The 20548-nt window shown below is 46.5% G+C and overlaps 2 protein-coding genes across 2 annotated transcripts in view; one reads left to right on the plus strand and one right to left on the minus strand.

Annotated features, from left to right (window-relative positions):
- dzank1 (double zinc ribbon and ankyrin repeat domains 1) overlaps window positions 1-10812 on the plus strand; it is a gene marked incomplete at its 5' end in the record, with an annotated part of 12036 nt that extends 1224 nt beyond the window's left edge. Inside the window, 15 exons of the mRNA XM_079279341.1 lie at window positions 1-35; window positions 107-161; window positions 288-400; window positions 537-607; window positions 919-1036; window positions 1174-1260; window positions 1344-1427; window positions 2488-2637; window positions 2733-2964; window positions 3131-3234; window positions 4492-4707; window positions 4792-4875; window positions 4991-5118; window positions 5247-5321; window positions 10345-10812. The exon at window positions 1-35 is cut by the window's left edge and continues 59 nt beyond it. Coding sequence (XP_079135467.1) covers window positions 1-35; window positions 107-161; window positions 288-400; window positions 537-607; window positions 919-1036; window positions 1174-1260; window positions 1344-1427; window positions 2488-2637; window positions 2733-2964; window positions 3131-3234; window positions 4492-4707; window positions 4792-4875; window positions 4991-5118; window positions 5247-5321; window positions 10345-10507 — 1715 coding nt within the window. The 3' untranslated portion in view covers window positions 10508-10812. The remainder of the gene's footprint in view (window positions 36-106; window positions 162-287; window positions 401-536; window positions 608-918; window positions 1037-1173; window positions 1261-1343; window positions 1428-2487; window positions 2638-2732; window positions 2965-3130; window positions 3235-4491; window positions 4708-4791; window positions 4876-4990; window positions 5119-5246; window positions 5322-10344) is intronic.
- On the minus strand, window positions 10302-19488 carry kat14 (lysine acetyltransferase 14; the record flags this gene model as incomplete). Its single annotated transcript, XM_079278437.1, has 11 exons — window positions 10302-10471; window positions 13998-14521; window positions 15286-15476; window positions 15563-15738; window positions 15857-15990; window positions 16991-17571; window positions 17713-18150; window positions 18224-18396; window positions 18747-18868; window positions 18955-19076; window positions 19248-19488. 10 exons carry the CDS (start codon window positions 19486-19488, stop codon window positions 14348-14350), a joined length of 2352 nt encoding a protein of 783 aa, XP_079134563.1. The 3' UTR covers window positions 10302-10471; window positions 13998-14347.
- Window positions 19489-20548: the final 1060 nt, after the last annotated feature.

Below are 20548 nucleotides of genomic sequence, written 5' to 3' on the forward strand. Positions count from 1 at the left end.
ACAACGAGGAGAACTTCCTGCAGAGGAACAAACAGGTAAGACTCCATTTCCCATCAGCCATTTCAAATACAGGATCTTGTTTTAATGTTAAAAGTTTTAATTTCAGCGTTTGTCTGAAGGAACCTCATTCAACTCTGCTGGTTCTTCACTGAGGCCCTCAGGTCTGTTGAATAATATAATAATATAATGTTGTTAGCTTAGCTTAGAGCAACCTAAACATGAAGCTCTGTTAAGAACTGAACTGATTTACTGAATAATCACTTCACTTCATTCGGTTTGTCCTTTAGAGCCGAGCATGATGGGAAACCCTCCTCATCCAGGTCCTCGTTTCCTGACCAGTCGACTGGTCTCTCCCACCAAACCACAACCACCTGGATCCTCCCAATGTTCCCAGTCGGGGGTAAACAGACCAAACCAGCAGCAGCTCGTCCAAACTGAACCCCACAGACTTTTATTTTGTGGTGCTTCCTGTGTTTGACTTTTATTTTGTGGTACTTCCTGTGTTTGACTTTTTTTTTTGTGGTACTTCCTGTTAGACTTCAGGTGTAATGAAGCAGGTGAGCAGCACTCAGATGTCCAGAATCCACCAACAGACTGACTTCCTGCGGTACGACACTAACTCTAACGGTTTAAATCCTCATGTTTCTTTGTGTTTCCTGAATATTTTATGACCTTCTGACTTCTAGTGAACACTGTGTTTATGAGGATAAACCACATAGACAAACGTATGTGATGTGTTCTGATCCTCTGAACCTCACAAAGTATCATCAATATTCTTCTGTTGACAATAACAAAGCAAAGCATGCTAGGAAAACCAACAGGTTGTGATCTTAGAAACTAATGAAACTGTCTGTCTGTGTACCTGTCTGTCCCTCTGTCTCCCTACCTGTCTGTCTGTGTACCTGTCTATCTGTCCAGGTGTGCTCAGTGTCTGGGTCCCCTGCCTTCAGACCCGTTCTCTGGGTTCTGTGCTCAGTGTGGATCTTCACTTCCTGGTTTACCTGAGCAGAGACCGCCCCCTGCTGAGGGAAGACAGGTACTACTGTTTGTCTGTCTGTCTGTGACTCACTGACGAACACAAACAGCTGTTTTCACCTCAAAGGTTTTACTCTCAGCTGTTTCTGTTATTCTGTCCCTCAGTGAGACACTCTTTCTTTATGCGTGTGTTCTCAGATGCTCTGCTGTGTCTTCTGTAACTCTCTGGTTCCTGTGAACACTCAGACCTGTTTAATCTGTGAGGCCTCCATCCATCAACATCAGGTACACACACACACACACACACACACACACACACACACACACACACACACACTTGTTAGTTGTGATGTATGTTTTCTGTCCAGGACCATGAGATGTGTGTTTGCTGTGGCAGTGGGAATCCAGCTCACATCTCCAGATGTTTGACCTGTGAGAGCCGTGTGCAGCCGGTAAAACACACACACACACACACACACACACACACACACACACACACACACACACACACACACACACACACACACACACACACACACACACACACACACACACACACACACACACACACACACACACACACACACACACACTTCTTCTCTCTCTGTTGGTAGCGGCTGCAGAACGTCGCCCCCTCTGTCCGCTCAGCAGACTGCAGGACGTTGAACTGCTCCAGGTGTAAACGGTTGAACCGTGGTGACGCCCGGTTCTGTGACTGGTGCGGCTCAAAGGTGAAGACTCACCTGAAGTCCATCGTGTCATCATGTCTGTCTGTTTCTGCTGTAGCTAGCTCTGGGATAGCCTAGCTTAGCACGAAGACTGGAAGCATGAGGAAACTGATAGCCGAGCCAAAGCCTTCTCCAGTATTTTATTTCACACTAACCCACAGTAGATCAACCAGCAGAGGCTACGTAGCGCTAGCTCAGGCTCAGAGTTTTAAAGCTCAATGCTAGTTAGTTAGCATAGAGCCGATACTTCACACAGCTAGCGTAGCCTCGTACCAGACCAGCCAATAATAATGAGTGAACTTAAACAAGATAGCTACACTTTTTGCTTGCTGTACAAATAACTTATGTTTTAAATAAAATTCCATCGCAAAATATTAAGATAGAACCCTGATGACTTCCCACCAACTTTAAAGCCGCTTCAAAGCATTTAACGACTGCTAATGCTAGCTTCACTGCTATTACTGATTTAATATCATTTAGTTTGTAGCTCTCTAGTTGGATGAATCCAGGTAGCATCAATGCTAACTGCAGCTAAAACCACACTGTCTCCCTTTTACATTTCCATCAGCAACATACATGTTGGAGTACGTTTGTACTCTGAAGTTAACGGCAGCTTGCTAGCTAACGTTAGCATCAGTGGCCCCATTGTAGCTCAGTCTGTTGTTGATTTAAGTTGTATCTATTTATATTCATATCGATGGAGCGAGGTGAGCAGTTTATCCTTGTGACCAGGCTTTGTGAGAGTGAAGCATTGTGGGAAATGTAGTCCTGTGTTTACTTGTAGCCCGGTCATGCAGCCAGCTGTGTGGTTTGTTGGCGATGCGGTGCGAGCGGACACCCGTACGCATTCTACTGCGCAGCCTGCGGCGCCTTCCTGGAAGCCCCGACCACATCCTGCAGTGACATCACGCGACCTGTCAGGTGCGCCGACCAGGTACGCTGCAGGTATGATGTCATGCATCATGACATCATGTTATATTATAGTTAATTCATACAGAACACGACAGAGACCGTTCTCTGTGTGAGCAGGCAGCAGCCCAAACTTCCCAGGATGCAACCTGGCAAGCCACACCCTCCTCCGGCCCTGCTCCCCGCACAGAGTTAGCCCCGCCCACTGCTGAGCAGTTCACGCAGACTGTTGGACTCTATTACCCATCAGCCACTGAGCTTCAGAGGAAAGAACAGAGGACACTTCAACTCAGCAAGCAGCAGGCAACCAGAGACCGTCGACCGCTACTGACCACTGTGAGCCCTGGTAGAGGTAAAGTACTACTACTAGTACCACTACTGACCCCCATCAGCCCTGTTAGAGGTACAGTACTACTACTAGTACTACTGGTACCACTACTGACCGCCGTCAGTCCTGGTAGAGTTAAAATACGACTACTAGTACTACTACTAGAACTCTAACCCGTCCGTTTCCTCAGGTTTCTGGAGGAAGCAGCTGGATCACTTGTGTGCCCACCTGAGGAGCTACGCTCAGATCAACGCCCCCTTCAGGACTCTGCTGGGAGAACCTCGCCTGGGCCGGGTACGACACACGTCACCTGTACCTCATCGACACCTCACATGTACCTCACCCGCACCTCACCTGTACACCTCACCCACACCTCACTTGTACACCTCACCCGCACCTCACTTGTGTACACCTCACCCGTACCTCACCTGCACACCTGTACCCCACCCGCACCTCACCTGTACCTCACCTGTACAGTGACATCACCAGTGGGATTAAATAAAGACACGCTGCCGCTTTAGTCCACAGAGGGCACCTCACCTGTACACCTCACTTGTACACTTCACTGTAAGAAATTTGAGCAAAAAACGGCATGTTCAGTAGATATAATAAAAGTGTATAATAATTCATAATTAAGAATTCATAATTAGTCATAAACATAAGGGTTTTGGGAATGCATAATTAAGATAAACATAAAGTGTTGTAAGATTAGGAGCTAATAAGACATGAAGCTTCTGCCAAGGTTGCAGAAGTGTAACATTTATACTGAAGGATTATCATAGAAGGAATTAAGCCATAACTGAGGATTTGAATGTGTTAGCTGCTCAGGGAGAGAGAGAGATGTGGAGATAGGCGTTTACAGAAGTGTGTAGAGAAGTTAGCCAATAGAAATTGAGATAGACGGGAGGGGAGGAGTCGCGAACGAATATGTGGGTGGTTTGATTTAAAGACTTTTTCCCTCTCGCGTGATGGCTCTCAGACAACGGACGTGTTTTTTATACCTGAGAAGCTGAGTTGAGTTTTTTGCAAACGGGGTTTTATTGATTTAATATTTCATAGGAGTATGTACTCCAATGTTTAACTGTAATCGTACTTGCATCAGTGGAATTAAATTCCTCATAATTGTAAACCAGTCTTGGTAGATTTGTTATTGCAGCGTGTCGACTGTGCAAAGCAGCGGACACGCGTGCTCTGGCCTCCTCCTCTGGGGGGTGAGTTTCATCCTCCACATCACCCACACCTCACCTGTACCTCACCCACACTTCAGCCGTACCTCACCTGCACACCTGTATCCCACCCGCACCTCACTTGTACCTCACCTGTACAGTGACATCACCAGTGGGATTAAATAAAGAAACACTCCCACTTTAGTCCACAGAGGGTGCCAACATCAAGAGAAAATAAAAGTTCCTCGTAGTAACTTGAAGTTAAATGATTCAGACACGTGTTCAACATCTTCACCTGGTCAGGTGATCATGATCACCTGACCAGGTGCGCTGTGCTCCACTTCCTGTGTGTCAGGTGACATCTTGTGTTCCTGCTCTCCTTCAGATGGTTTCTGCTGTGATTCAGGAGGATCGTCAGGAAGTCAGCCTGACCGTCAGCTTCGTGTCGGCCGGACGGGAAGAAGAACGTCAGGTGTGTTCTCAAGTGGATCCGGCAGGTGAGGACGGCGTCGGACCTGAAGGTCGGAATGAGACTCTGAGCAGCGTCACAGAACGATCAGGCAGTGATCCTCCCAAACCAGACCTGAGACCCAGACCTCCGGTAAGAAACCAGACGTTCTCCACATTGGGTTTGAACTCACCTGACAGATAAAAGCTCCTCTCTGATTGGTCCTCCTGGTTCCAGGTGAGGGACGTGCAGCTGCTGAAGGAGCTGGGTCCTGGTCCAGGACGAGGTCAGATCAGTGTCATCCAGCAGCTCCTGGATCAGGTACGAGTCTCTGAGAGATTTAAACCTGCTCCCTGATTGGTCGATACTATTGGTGTGTTTCCTGGTCACCTGACACAGTTCACACTAATTGGTCTGTTTTCTCACTAACCACCAGGGGGCGGATCCTTTCTGCTGCGACAGCGATGGCCGACATGCTTTGGCAGTTGCCGTGGTGAACGGTCACCATGACGCACTTCCTGTTTTAGTGCAGCGAGGAGCCGACGTGGACCAGCAGTCTGGATGGTGAGGACAACATGACCCAAACCTGAGGTCCACATCACCAGGATCTGGATCTCACTAGACCAGCGTGATTACTTGTACGACTATTACTAGTAGTATTACATACATGTTCAAACTCTCCTCCTCCTCAGGATGAAGAACACTGCTCTGCATGAAGCTGCAGCTCTGGGCTCTGAAGGTCTAAAGGGTGCTCAGGTCCTGCTCAGGTATGAAACACCTGGTCCAACTGCTACGATTAGCACTACTATTAGTACTATTTCTACAGGTATGAAACACCTGGTCCAACTTTACTAGTACTACTATTAGTACTACTTCTACAGGTATGAAACACTCTGTGAACATGTAACCTTTTCTTGAGTCCAAGTAACTGATCACTGATACTACTACTACATTACATTAGTACATTACAGTCATTTAGCAGACGCTTTTATCCAAAGTGACTTACAATAAGTGTATTCAACATAGGTATTCAAGATAACTACTAGTAACCAGAAGTCATAAGTGCATCTCCTTTAAACAAGCATAAACCAGAGAAATACTACAGAAACAAACTAATACAACTACAATCACACCGAGGCAGCAGAGAGAAGAGGTCGGGCGGGGGTGTAGGGCTTGACCGTGGCCTGGAGATAGGAATGAGCTGTTCCTTTCACTGCCCTGTAGGCTAGCACCAGAGTCTCACACTGGATGCTCTTACAGGGAGCCAGTGTAGAGAACAGAGAATAATAATAATAAATAATAATAATGCATTTTATTTGTAACGCACTGTTCATTTCAAAAAAATCTCAGAGTGCCACAGAGCCAGTACATAGTAAACACAGTTAAAACACAGTTAAAACACAGTTAAAACACAGTTAAAACACAGTTAAAACACAGTTAAAACACAGTTAAAACAGTTTAAAAAAATAAACTATAATAAAATAAAAACCAGTGAATGAACAGAAACACAAAAGAAATAACTGACAGTGATTTTGGTCAGAAAGGCTTTCCTGAATAAAAAGGTTTTTAGGCCGGTCTTAAAGAGACAGTGTCTGTGTTGCCCTTAGATGGTCAGGGAGACTGTTCCATAGGCGTGGAGCTGCCGAGCCGAAGGCCCGGTCGCCCATGGTGCGGAGCTTGGTGCTGGGGACCCGGAGAAGCGAGCTGTTTGATGATCTGAGGGTGCGGGTGGAGATTTGGGGAGTGATGAGGTCTTGTAGGTAGGGAGGTGCATGTCCATTTATGCATTTATGTGTGAGTAGCAGGACTTTGTAGTCAATCCGGAATGAGACAGGGAGCCAGTGTAGGGAGTGCAGAATGGGTGTTATGTGCTCATACTTCCGGACTCTCATCAGGATCCTGGCAGCGCTGTTTTGGATGTATTGCAGCTTCTGGATGTTCTTGGCAGTGATCCCAGTGAATAGTGAGTTGCAGTAGTCCAGTCTTGAGGATATAAAGGCGTGGACGAGCTTCTCTGCATCTGACAGGGTTAAAGTGGGCGGAGTTTGGAGATGTTTTTGAGATGATAAAACGAGGTTTTGCACAGGTGTTTTATATGGTCATCAAAGGTCAGGTAAGAGTCAAACCTAACTCCCAGATTAGTGACTGTGGAGGCGAGGGGGATGACCTGACCGTCGAAGGTGAGATGAGTTATGGAGGATGACTGAACCTGGTGTGGAGTGCCAACAAGGAGGGCTTCGGTTTTGCTACTGTTTAACTGGAGAAAGTTGTTGCTCATCCACGCCTTCATCTCCCCAAGACAGGAGGTGAGACGTGACATGGCTGCAGAGGGGCTTGGGGCAGTTTTGATGTAGATCTGTGTATCATCAGCATAACAGTGGAAAGACATCCTATATCTGCTGATGACACGACCGAGGGGGAGCATGTAAATAATGAAGAGGATGGGGCCGAGGACCGACCCTTGCGGAACACCACAGGAGACGGGGAGCAGTCTGGACTTGTATCTTCCCAGTGACACATATTCAGTTCTGCCTGAAAGGTAGGACTGAAACCACTTGAGTGCAGAGTCTGATAGTCCAATGGTGGTATGGAGGCGCTGTAGGAGGATAGTGTGATCCACTGTGTCAAATGCAGCAGTCAGGTCCAGGAGGATGAGGAGTGAGGGTGATCCTGCATCGGCTGTCATCAGCAGGTCATTCGTCACCCTGAGCAAAGCTGTTTCAGTGCTGTGGGCTGAACGAAATCCTGACTGAAATTTTTCAAACAAGTTGTTGTGTTTGAGGTGGTCCTGAAGTTGAGAAGCAACTACCTTCTCTAACACTTTAGACAGGATAGGCCTGTAGTTGGCTAGAACCTCTGGGTCCAGGGTTCGAGAAGGGAAGTTGTGTGGGAGAACTTTGGGTGATTGAACACCAGGCGAGCTGCAGCTTTCTGGACAAGCTCCAGAGGTCTGATGGCCGACTCGGGGCTCTGCCAAGTAGTGAGTTGCAGTAGTCCAGGCGGGAGATGACAAGAGCCTGGATGAGCACCTGCGCCGTCTCGTCAATGTTTGCTGAGGACGACAGTTGGTCATCCAGGGTCACACCCAGATTCCTCGCAGTCCGATTTCGCGTCACCACGGTAATCAATGGTGATAGACAGGTCTCGATGAAGGCAACCCTTCCCGGGAGGAACAGTAGCTCGGTTTTGTCCAGGTTGAGCTTCAGGTGGTGTGTCGCCATCCACTTCGAGATCTCAGCCAAGCACGCAGCGATGCCTCCACTTGAGTGTCCCCGGGGGAAATTGACAAGACCAGCTGGGTTTCATCGGCATAACAATGGTAAGAGAAGTCATGCGAGCGAATAACAGAACCCAGAGATGTTGTGTAGAGCGAGAAGAGAAGGGGGCCCAGGACTGAGCCTTGTGGAACCCCCGTAGTCAGCATGCGTGGTTCTGTCACGGCCCCCCTCCATGTCACCTGGTAGGATCAACCTGTCAGGTAGGATGCAAACAGGGAGAGTGCAGAGCCTGAGACGCCCATCCCCTCGAGGGTGGAGAGGAGGATCTGGTGGTTCACAGTGTCAAACGCCACAGACAGGTCCAGGAGAATCAGGACAGAGGAGAGCGAGTTCGCTCTCGCAGCGTGAAGAGACTCCGTCACCGCAAGGAGGGCCGTCTCTGTCGAGTGACCACCCTTGAACCCGGACTGGTGGGGGTCCAAGAGGTTGTTTTGGTGGAGATAGGAAGACAGTTATTTAAAGACAGCACGTTCAAGTGTTTTGGAAAGAAAGGGTAGAAGAGAAACCGGTCTGAAGTTCTTGACATCAGAGGGGTCAAGTGATTGCTTCTTCAGAAGGGGGGTGACTCTGGCAGTCTTGAAAGCCGTGGGAAAGCATCCTGAGACAAGAGATGTGTTGATGAGGTGGGTGAGGAAAGGAAGGAGTTCAATCGCAACAGACTATAGAAGAGGGGAGGGAATCGGGTCAAGGGAGCACGTGGTGGGGCGGTTAGATGTAACAAGGTTGAGGACCTCGTTAGGGGAGAGGGGAGCAAGATAGGGTAAGATGGGGCATGGAGAGGGGAGGGAGAGCTGAGGGGAAGAGCTGGAGATGGTGGACAGGGACACAGAGAGTGGGGGAGAGGGTGGACGGGGAGAGGGGGGCTGAGAGAAGGAGGATTTGATATTGTATACCTTCTTGTCAAAGAAGTTGGCGAAATCATCAGGGAGAAGAGAGGAAGTAGGAGGGGGGGGGGGTTGGAGGAGTGAGGAGAACGTTTCGAAGAGTTTTTTAGGATTGGAAGCAGAGGTTAGGATTTTAGAGCGGAAGAAAGCAGCTTCAGCAGTAGATAGAGAGGAGGAAAAAGTGGAAAGAAGAGATAGGAAGTTAAGAAGGTCCTCCGGGAGTTTGCCTTTTCTCCATTTTCGCTCAGCCTCTCTTAGGCTCCGTCTGTCAGTACGCACTGAGTCCGACAGCCGTGGGGCAGGTGGGGTTGGCCGTGCCGGCCTGGAGGTGAAGGGAAAGAGGTTGTCCAAAGAAGAGGAAAGGATGGAGAGGAGAAGGTCAGTAGCAATATCAGGGGATAGCAGAGAGAAGGATTCAGGGTCAGGGAGAGCAGAGGTAACAGAAGAGGAAAGATCAGCCGGGAGAGGGAGCGGAGATGACTATGGGTAGAAACCATGTGGGTAGGTGGAGGGAGTAAGGGGGGAGAGGAGAGGGAGTAAGACATGAAAGAGTGGTCAGAGCGCTGGAGGAGAGTGACGGAGAGGTTACCAGTAGAACAGAGTCTCGTGAAGATAAGATCCAGCTGGTTGCCTTGTGGGTCGGAGGAGAAGAGGAGTGGAACAGGACAAAGGAGGAGAGGAAGGAAAGAAGAGGTTCTAACTCATCAGTCTGGATGTTGAAGCCACCGAACAGGATGAGTGCTGAGCCATCGTCATGGAAGTGCGAGACTAATGTGTCGCGCTCCTCCAGGAACTCACCAAGAGGGTCTGGTGGGCGATACACAACAGCTTGACTGGATAAGTGACAGTAACAGCATGAAATTTGAAAGAGGACGGGGAGAACTGAGGAACAGAGACAAGAGAGTATTTCCATTTTGGGGAGAGTAGCAGGCCAGTACCACCACCTCGCCTCACAGCTCTGCAGTGTGAGAGACAGAGTCCACGTCTGACAGAGCTGCCTTTGTTTGCCTGACGCTTCAACCACCAGTTAAGGACGGCTACCTACTGATTGGTCATTGTCTGCCAGGAGTGCAAGCCACGCCCCTGCCACTTAAGAGGGCAATTGACTAGGTGAAACTAAATCACACCGACCATACACAATGAGAAACTGCAAAAGTATTAACACGGAAGCAGCCTAGGTACAGCTAATAACTAGTAACTAGTTAAAGCAGGAACAATATACTTAGTGTATTCTAGCTGAGTCAGTAGTTCAGTATCCCTCCAGAAGCCAAATACACTCTGGTACTGGTAAATACTGCTGATACTATTAAAACTGTAAAGTCAATCAAATGACTACAGACACAAAATAACTACAGAGATGCAACACAACCATCAAGAGACACACAACTACAAAAGAGACACAACTACAAAGAGACACAAAACAACCACAAAGAGACCAGATAGAATTGTCTCAGAGAACTCAGCAGGTTAAAAAAATGTTTATCTGGTTTAAGAGATTCAGTTCTGAAAAACCAGCTCCTGATTGGTTGGACATGTTTCTACAGGTGTCACTTTAAATACAGAAAGGTGTTCAGGTGTTGTTGTTGCTCCTCCCACCTGCTGACGACATCATGCCTCTTATTATTCAGCTGTCGGGCCGGCGTGAGGCGGAGGAACGTCGGCGGTCAGACAGCGTACGACGCGGCGGTGAAGTCCGGATGTGACGACATGGTGTCTCTGCTGGCTGCTCAGACCGGACGGGACCTGCTGGGAAAACTGGGGAAACCCAAAGTGAACCTGGATGGTTTCTGACTCCCACCTAGTTTAATCTCATCCACATGTAACAACCGTGGAGGAAGCTCCTCTGTGGTGACGATTATATGAGATATTGACATGTTTTTATTTTCGTTCCAAATGACTGAATGTACCGTTCTAAATGCTCTATGAATAAGATGTATTGTTGCTTTCTAAATGATAAAGAGGAAAGTCTATTGTGATATTGCGACAGCTCTAATTAAATCAACATAAAGTACTGATGTTTGTGGACTTCTAGTACATATAGTACTCATACTAGTAATAGTACTCTTACTGCTTTGTCATTTAAATATTGTGTTGAACCTGTGAAATGGATAATGTAGCCAGTGAATGTGTCGCTTCACTGGATGTATTTTAACATAAAAAGTTATGTTGACAAATGTGTTTGGAGTTAATTTAATTTCTGTCCAAAAATAAAATTCAGTCAGAAAAGCAAACTGGGGATGAGGGCCACGTGATTACATTAGTCATTTAGCAGACGCTTTTATCCAAAGCGACTTACAATTAGTGAATTCAACATATTCAAGAGAACTACTAGTCACCAGAAGTATGAATACACTGAATGCTAAGTAAGTGCTAAGTGGAAGGCTCAGGCCTTCTTGAAGAGGTGAGTTTTCAGCCTGCGATGCGAAGGCACCATAGCAATACCATAGCAGCACCACCATAGCAACACCATAGCACCACCATAGCAACACCATAGCACCACCACCATAGCAGCACCATAGCAACACCATAGCAGCATCATAGCACCACCATAGCACCATAGCAACACCATAGCAGCATCATAGCACCACCATAGAAACACCATAGCACCACCATAGCAACACCATAGCAGCACCATAGCACCACCATAGCAGCACCATAGCAGCAACATAGCACCACCACCATAGCAGCACCATAGCACCACCATAGCAACACCATAGCAACACCATAGCAGCACCATAGCACCACCACCATAGCAGCACCATAGCAACACCATAGCACCACCATAGCAACACCATAGCAACACCATAGCAGCACCATAGCAACACCATAGCACCACCATAGCACCACCATAGCAACACCATAGCAACACCATAGCAACACCATAGCAGCATCATAGCACCACCATAGAAACACCATAGCACCACCATAGCAACACCATAGCACCACCATAGCACCACCATAGCAGCACCATAACACCACCACCATAGCAGCACCATAGCAACACCATAGCACCACCATAGCAACACCATAGCAACACCATAGCAGCACCATAGCAACACCATAGCACCACCATAGCACCACCATAGCAACACCATAGCAACACCATAGCAGCACCATAGCAACACCATAGCACCACCATAGCAGCACCATAGCAGCACCATAGCAACACCATAGCAGCACCATAGCAACACCATAGCACCACCATAGCAGCACCATAGCAGCACCATAGCAGCATCATAGGAGGAATCAGAGATCCAGGAGGGAAGACATTTAAATAAGAAACATATCAACTCTGTTTCTGTATCATTTTACAAATCATGATACAAAACTGATAACACTAAAGAGGAACTTGACAAATTATTTTCTAAAATTAAATAACCTACACTAACAAAAGAACAGCAACAATCTTTGGGGAAACCCGTTCAGGAACAGGAAATATTAGAAGGCTTTGATGCACAGTGGACAATCACCAGGATGGGTTCCCAGCGGAGTGGTTTAAAGCCTTTAAAACAAGCTCACTCCTCATCTGGTCAGAACTTATAATTACAGCTTTGACACAACTCACCACCTACCTGTAACAATGTGGCTAGCCAACATTATCCTGATCTTGAAAAAGAACAAGGACCCCGAAGACCCAGCGTCTTACAGGCTCATATCGCTCATTAGTGTAGATGCAAATATTTTAGCCAAGGTATTGACTCTGAGGCTTGAACCATTAATATCAATATTAGTAAATCCTGGTCAAACAGGTTTTATTAAAGGGAGGAACTCCTCCAATAATACCAGGAGGCTTCTGAACATAACACAGTTTGCCAGAGATAATAATGTGCAAGGCCTGGCAGTGTCTCTGGACTCATTAAAAGCTTTTGACAGGGTTGAACGGCCCTTTCTTTTCTATGCTATGGAAAAATTTTAAATAGGTACAGAATTCATTGACTGGGTGAAACAGCTGTATTTTCCTCCTAGAGCGGCCGTTATTACTAACTGCTGCTGCTGCTCAGACCCGTTCCCATTAGAGCGTGGCACCCGTCAGGGATGCCCACTGAGCCCTCTTTTGTTTGCATCGGCCCTTAGCCGAGCTCATCAGAACCACACCAACGATAAGAGGTTTCAATGTCAACGGTACCGTACAAAACATGTCTCTATGCGGATGATGTCCTGCTGTACCTGGTTGAGATAGACACTACCATCCCGTCTACTTGAATGTTTACAACAGTTTGGGCACATATCAGGTTTTAAGGCAGGGGTCTCAAACTCATTTTCACTCCGGGCCACATCAGCATCATGGTTGCCCACAAAGGGCCGGTTGTAAATGTAACTACCCGTAACATATTGTTAAATAACTCTCTCTGCATTTGATTATTGTTTATTCAAGTGTTAAAATATTGTACATGCAGTTATATAAATGTAACTATATATTTAAGCACATTTCTGTTATAGAAAATCCTTTTAATTTAGGGTTAAGAAACCCACATTACTCTATCAAAGATCAAACTATTAAAGGAAATATCAAAGACAAATATCAAACAAGTTATTACAATAACTTTGTTCAATGCTTAAAATCCTTTCAAGGGTGCATTTGCACAATCCCACATGAAGTATTTCATGTGTTTTAAAGCCACGTTTAAAGTCTTCAATGTACTCACAATACATTTACATTTCAAATGTACAGTAACCAGCCAAAGAGCTGCTTCTGTGACTGTTTAAGTATCTCATCATTTTGACTTTCAATCTCATTTTGACTTTCAATCTCAAAATTTTGACTTTCAATCTCAGAATTTTGACTTTCAATCTCAGAATTTTGACTTTCAATGTCAGAATTTTGACTTTCTATCTCAGAATTTTGACATTCTATCCCTTCCACGGACGATTGGTACGAGGAGATTCTGGAGGTTCTCCCTCTGGAACAGTTGACCCACACCCTCTATGACCATGTCAAGGGGTTTCTCAAGACATGGAAACCGGTCTTCGACATGGTGGACCCCTCCGGGCTGGACTTTGCCCTGCCAGATTAAAAACACTGGTACCGACGCTGACTTGACCTGATGATATAACCAAGATGTACGTATGTCAGGCTGGTGATGTGCGAATGTGTCATTTGCTGTAGTTGTCTTTTTTATATTTTATTTTAGGTTGTTCTCTCCCTTTTCCTCTGTATTGTATCCTTAAAGTTCTGTCTTGTTAAGCTGTAAAATCTCAATAAATATATAAAAAAAGAAAAGCAAACTGAATTGTCCCGAGCTGAACTTGTATCTTGAATCACTGTATTTGACCAGTTTACCTGTTGAGGAGTCACAGCGCCGCCTGCTGGACAAACTGCAGTCTGCTGAGTGTGAATGAAGAAGAGAATTCAGTTCCTCAAGTGAAGTCAATTTAATTCATTTTGTTTTAATGGAAAAAAAACTGAAGCACGAGACAAAAGTGAATTGTAAATTTCACCAAAAGTCACAAATCTCACGTTTTTAAAAACAAAAATACAGTTAAATTTGATTTTTTCAGTGTTTTCTGAGACTGAAAACCTGCCGCCGTCTTCAGCAGCTACTGTCCAGGTGCCTTTGAGCCAGGCATTGTGCTGCAGACTGGTCGTGGTCCACCAGAAGGAGAAGAGCCGTCTCCGACTATCAGGTGAACTCAGCGTCTCAGTCGGAGGAAGAAGGCGTGGCGGCACTCTGTGCTGTCCACAGGATAGTATTTATCGTAGAAGTCCAGGATGTACTCCTCCGCCTTGAAACCAAACTTCTGATAAAGCAGCATGGCGGGGTTACTGGCCGACACGTGCAGAGTCACGTCTTTCCCCATGCACGTCTGGAAAACACACCACGTTTTAGTGTCGTTAGGACAATAATAATAATATAATAATAAACTGTGTCAACATGCAGTCAGGAAATCAGCATTCATGCTTTCTAGTCACAGATATCCAATCATGATGCTAGTTAACGCTAGCTAGTCAATGTTAGCTAAAGTTAGCTAGTTAACATTAGCTAGTTAACGTTAGCTTGGCTAAATAACTGAGCTAACAGCGTAGCAACATTTGAAACAACACTAAATTCTTGTACATTATAACGTTATCATGATGTGTTCACATGTCATCTGTAAAATGTAGTTTTGGTGATAAACTTGAATAAATCCAGTAGTTTGAAGGAGATGTTTTCACATGAATATAAAATAGATATTAGAGATGCATTATGAGCAGTTTACCTTCCTAACATGAGCTCTAAGCTCATTATTATACTTCATTAAAAATAATAATGTATTTCCTCAATTGAATTGTGTGTTTTTAAACAAATAACCAATAAAGATGACAATAAAGTAAAAAGGAGAATATTTAAAGCTTTTATTGTCCAAATCTCTGTTGATTTTATTTATGTTTTAACAGGTGATTATTTGCCATTTCGTAGGAGAGTCTGACTATCGGGCAATTCTGCTTTGATCACGATACACTCAGGTTTTAAAAATGTCAGCGTCACATGTTGAAGCACGATTCTAGCATTTAGTTTGTAGCCTCCAAACCGGTTTTAGCCTTGAAATGTGCCACAGATGGACAGACGGTCTGACCTCTGGAGCCTCACCTGGATGAGATGGTAGATCATGAAGGTGCCGATGCCGGCTCTCCTCCACTCAGGATGGACCAGCAGGAAGGAGATATAGGCCTCGTTGTACTTCACGTCAGGAACCATGAAGCCAAAGCCGACCACGACTTTCTTATAGAGGACGACCACGCTGAAGTCCGGGTACTGCAGGCACTCCGACAGGTCAACACCTGGAGGAGACCGGACGAATGGTTTAGAGAGACAGCTTGACGGTAGGACGGTTCTAGGTACGTAGAAGAATGTGCCTCGGTGCTACCTGGCCAGAAGTTGTCATGACACATGGCGTTAACCGAGGGGATGTGGTTTGGGCGGACGTAGCAGTAATCAATGGAGGCGTTGGGTTCAGGGGTCCAGTCAGGCTCCTTCCTGTGAGGGTAAGCTCTGATCTCATCCAACAACCTCAGCTTCACTGGACGACTCTCAAAATCCCTCCTGGAAAACAAACAGTCCTGTACTTCCTACTATGATTACTAATACTAGAGGACTCTCGACTCGATCAGAGGCTTCAGGACTCTCTTCACTAAACTGAATGTTTTAGAAAACTCTTTACCTGATGTACGGTTTCAGGACGCGAGAGGTGTATGGACTCTTGATGCTCTGGTCCGAACTGGTCTCTGCTCCCATCAATCGGCGCCAGAAAGACACAGAATGCTGCTCGACGCCTCTTCTGCTAGAAAGGTTGGTCTGCACACAAACATCTACATCAGTGGTTCTCTCAGTGTTCTTTAAGGGGTTTCAGCATCAGCAACACAACCAGAAGCAGTTCATCATCTTGAGGCTGAAACCACAGTTGTCTACTGTTTATCATTTGAACATTTTACTGTTGCTCGGGGTATAAGAACACACTGATACACTTGAGTAACCAGACATCATGTTTTGTGATACTGTATTGACTCGATCATGCAAAGATCTGTGGCAGACAGCGTGGCTCAGACCACAGTAGTGAAATGATGCCTGATGGTCAAAGGACTGTGCTAAATGCAGATCCCACTATTTCAACTGCATAAAACAGTCAACATTTTTTGGTCCGATTTGATGCATATGGCGGTGTGTTCTTTAGTTTTCCTTCCATGAACGTAGTATACTGAACTGCACCCTCTGTGTCACGATCGGTCTCGTAACGGTAGATTCTTGCCGATACACAACCCTAGAGGTCACATTGCTGCCCTAAAGATACAGCCGTTAAACTAAAATAACTTGTTGTCACTATTTACTGACAGGACATAACACGGATGATCTGTAAAAGAAATACACACAAGAAAACAGGTTCCTCTGCCTCCTTTAGTTCTCTTGATGGCATTTGCAAGATTCCACCGAGCTCAAGTGGAAACAACCAATCAGAGCCGAGGATTTGTTTAACGCACCTGTCAATCACTTCTGGTGACGCCCTGAACTCAAAGAAGAATCCACATTCTGTTACTGCATGGCCTATTTCTGGCTTCAAATGTTTTCAGAAACCTATTTTACTTACTGTTCAGCTGTAAAAGGAGAAAGTTTGTGACACGGCCGCCATGTTGAAAACCGTTGAGCCAAAACCAAGCAACAAAAGGTTTTCATGAACGTTACCAACTGTAGCTTTAACCTGCTAAATATAGGCTGCCAGGACATGGCATGACGTAGGGAGGTTAGGATAAAACCAGTCGGGAGATTGACTGAATAAGACCAGGATGAATGTTGAAGGTACCTGGAAGCGATCAAGGATACGCAGCTCCTGGCTGGTGGTGCAGTATTTTCCCATGACGCCACCCTGCACCAGTGTCCCCGTCACCTGGGCGCCGTAGATCCCTCCCACCAGGCTGAGGGTAGCGCTGACCGCCCGGTCAACGTCCAGGAGGGGGAGCCCTCTCTGCCTCTTGGCCTGACGGACCAGCAGCTTCCTGTGGAGGCGTTTGGCCTGCGGTGTGACGGCCAAGGCCAGCGGGCAGGCGTCCAGCCGTCGGAGCAGCATCCTCTCCTCGTAGAGGCTGAGGGAGGTGAAGCGAGGAGTCTGGGAGACGCCGCCAGCTCCATCTGCTTTCTCAGGATGAGTTATCCTCCTCCGCTCCAGACCTCCCCCAGTGGAGAGAGGTGGACCAGCGCCGCGTCCCACCGGCTCCTCGAAGTCGTTGTCGCGCTCGAGTCCTTCATCGTCCTCGCTGTCGGCTTCACGTTTGATGTGTGGTGGCGCCGGCCGGAGCTTCTTACGGGCGACAAGGTTGGCGCGAGGAGGAGGGATGTACTCCATCCCCGGGTCGATCATTCCCTCCGCCTCCATCTCCTCATCATCTGGAGGTCCGAGGCAGCAGAGAGGACATGCAGTCAGTGTTTACGTCACGTTAAAATTACAAATCAACTCACATCGGACAGTTATTCTAGGACATGTTCATTTCTAGTCAGAACACCAGGATGAGTCGAATACTAACTCACCGTGGAACAGAGCCTGTGGCGGCATGGCGTCCGGGATCAGGTCCGCCTCTGACAGCAGGCTGGGTGTTGCCGAGTGAGATGCCGGCGTCCCCGGGGCAGAAAAATCTGGCGAAGGCGATGGTGACGGGCTGGTGAGCGGCGTTCGGTCCGATGAGCTGAGGGAGGAGAAATCGATGACCTCACCTTTCTCCAGGACGAGGTCGGCCCGGCGCCCGGCACCCCCCCCGCGGCCTCCTCCTCCCAGTTTGACCGGCGTGGAGCAGGCACTGAGATCCGTGTAGCCCCCCACCGCCTCCTTCTGAGCCCGCCTGATGTCTTTGGCCTCTTGTGTACGACAACGCTTCTCCTTCAGTTGGATGGCGTTCTCCACCGGGTTTCTGGCTCCTCGCTTCCTCAGGCCCTCCACGGTGATGATTGGGTCCATGGCAGGTTTTGACGCTGCAGGTGAGAATATTAGGAGTATCATTTCTGCCACATTTTGACCGAGCTCTCCTGGATCAGTGCAGGTTACCTTTAGCCTTGCTAGTGGACTTGTCTGTCTCCGGCCGCAGAGTTGGAGGTCTGTTCTGGACCAGCTTCCACCAGCCCGGCTCGCCGAACTCCTGCGCTCCGGACCGGAAGAAGGTGGGACTGCCGACCGACAGGCAGCCGGCCACCGTGCTCCACCACGTCGATGTCTTCTTCCTGCAACAGTCACCAGGTTAAACACTGCACCAGGAGAATCATCACCATCATCAGGAATGGTTCATTAAGACAGGACGTGCCGAACTACGCATCATCTTCTGGACCAATCAGGAACGGTTCATTAGGAATCAATTCTGTACTAAAAACACTTTCAACATTTAAAAAAACAATATAAAAAGCTGAGCAAAGGCAAAATGATGGTTCCTGATTGGTCAAGACAGAACGATGACACATTCAATAATGAAGGCATGTGGTCACATGATCAACAGTGTAATGAAGTTCAATGAAGAGCAGGATGGAATATGAAGTCAGCTGATTCATAACAAGTATCAATAAAGGTTTAGAGTGACCTTGTTCCCAGCAGGAAGTTCCAGTGTCGACCAATAAAAGCACAGATGTCCTCTTTCCACCTGAAGTAGCCCTGTCGGCCCGTCCCCTCCAGAGACAGGTTGTACATGGCCAACATCACCACCTGAGACACATCAACACGGATCACTGCCAGGTAGTTTACCTGCTGCCAGGCGAGTCTCCTCCTCTACTGTTATGACTGTAGTTTACCTGCTGCCAGGTGAGTCTCATCCTCTCAAAGCTCTCCTTTCCGTCCTCGGAGCAGTCGAAGCAGATGAATTTGAAGAAGTTGTCTCCTTTCAGGTAGCTGGGCTGCTCTGCTCTGAGCTGAGCTGATACACAAACTGCTGTCATCTACATGTTATCATATACAACATATATACAACACATATATATATATATCTACATGTTATCATATACAACATATATATATATATATATGTATGTGTGTATGTGTGTGTGTGTATATATATATATATATATACACACACATACTAACTCACCTGCAGGGACCCACTTGTGGCAGCGGTCGCAGTAGAAGGACATGTCCTCGCAGCCTCCGTCGGCCTCCTCGCCCACGTCGCTGGTTAGAGAGTCTCCACTCTGGTCATGTGATAGATCTACTGATCCTTGGTCCTCAGACTCTACGATCAGAAGAGTCTCCCCCTCCACCTCCCCCTCCTCCAGGCCCTCTGAGGGCGCCTCACCCTCTGCTCCGCCCAGCTGCTCGCTGCTGCTGTCCATCACTTCCACACCTGTACAAGTAAACATCAGGTGAGTCGGTTCTGGATCATCAACAGCTTCTCTGAGAAGACCGAATGTATTTTAATCTTCTGAACTGTCAGAGTAAATATCAGAGGAGAGAACTCTCTTCTTTCAGCATCTAGTCCAGCTAGATCGGATGCTTAGTTACAGAAAATATGACAGAGTAATAAGTAGTCTTTAATAATCAAAGGTCGTGTTTTATACTTAAGATATTCCTCTAAAAACTCAGACACATTTAGTGGAAAGTTTTATTTTTCAGACTTAGTCACAAGTCTGTCTGTCTGTCTCTCCGTCTACACTAGGAGGTAACCTCTGAGTTTATAAACTTATCTGTTTACGTCTACACTAGGAGGTAACCTCTGAGTATATAAACTTATCTGTTTACATCTACACTAGGAGGTAACCTCTGAGTTTATAAACTTATCTGTTTACATCTACACTAGGAGGTAACCTCTGAGTATATAAACTTATCTGTTTACATCTACACTAGGAGGTAACCTCTGAGTTTATAAACTTATCTGTTTACATCTACACTAGGAGGTAACCTCTGAGTATATAAACTTATCTGTTTACATCTACACTAGGAGGTAACCTCTGAGTTTATAAACTTATCTGTTTACATCTACACTAGGAGGTAACCTCTGAGTTTATAAACTTATCTGTTTACGTCTACACTAGGAGGTAACCTCTGAGTTTATAAACTTATCTGTTTACGTCTACACTAGGAGGTAACCTCTGAGTATATAAACTTATCTGTTTACATCTACACTAGGAGGTAACCTCTGAGTATATAAACTTATCTGTTTACGTCTACACTAGGAGGTAACCTCTGAGTATATAAACTTATCTGTTTACGTCTACACTTGGAGGTAACCTCTGAGTATATAAACTTATCTGTTTACGTCTACACTAGGAGGTAACCTCTGAGTATATAAACTTATCTGTTTACGTCTACACTAGGAGGTAACCTCTGAGTATATAAACTTATCTGTTTACGTCTACACTAGGAGGTAACCTCTGAGTATATAAACTTATCTGT

The sequence above is a fragment of the Melanostigma gelatinosum genome (assembly GCF_949748355.1).
Source record: "Melanostigma gelatinosum genome assembly, chromosome: 11".
Classification (NCBI taxonomy): Eukaryota; Metazoa; Chordata; class Actinopteri; order Perciformes; family Zoarcidae; genus Melanostigma; species Melanostigma gelatinosum.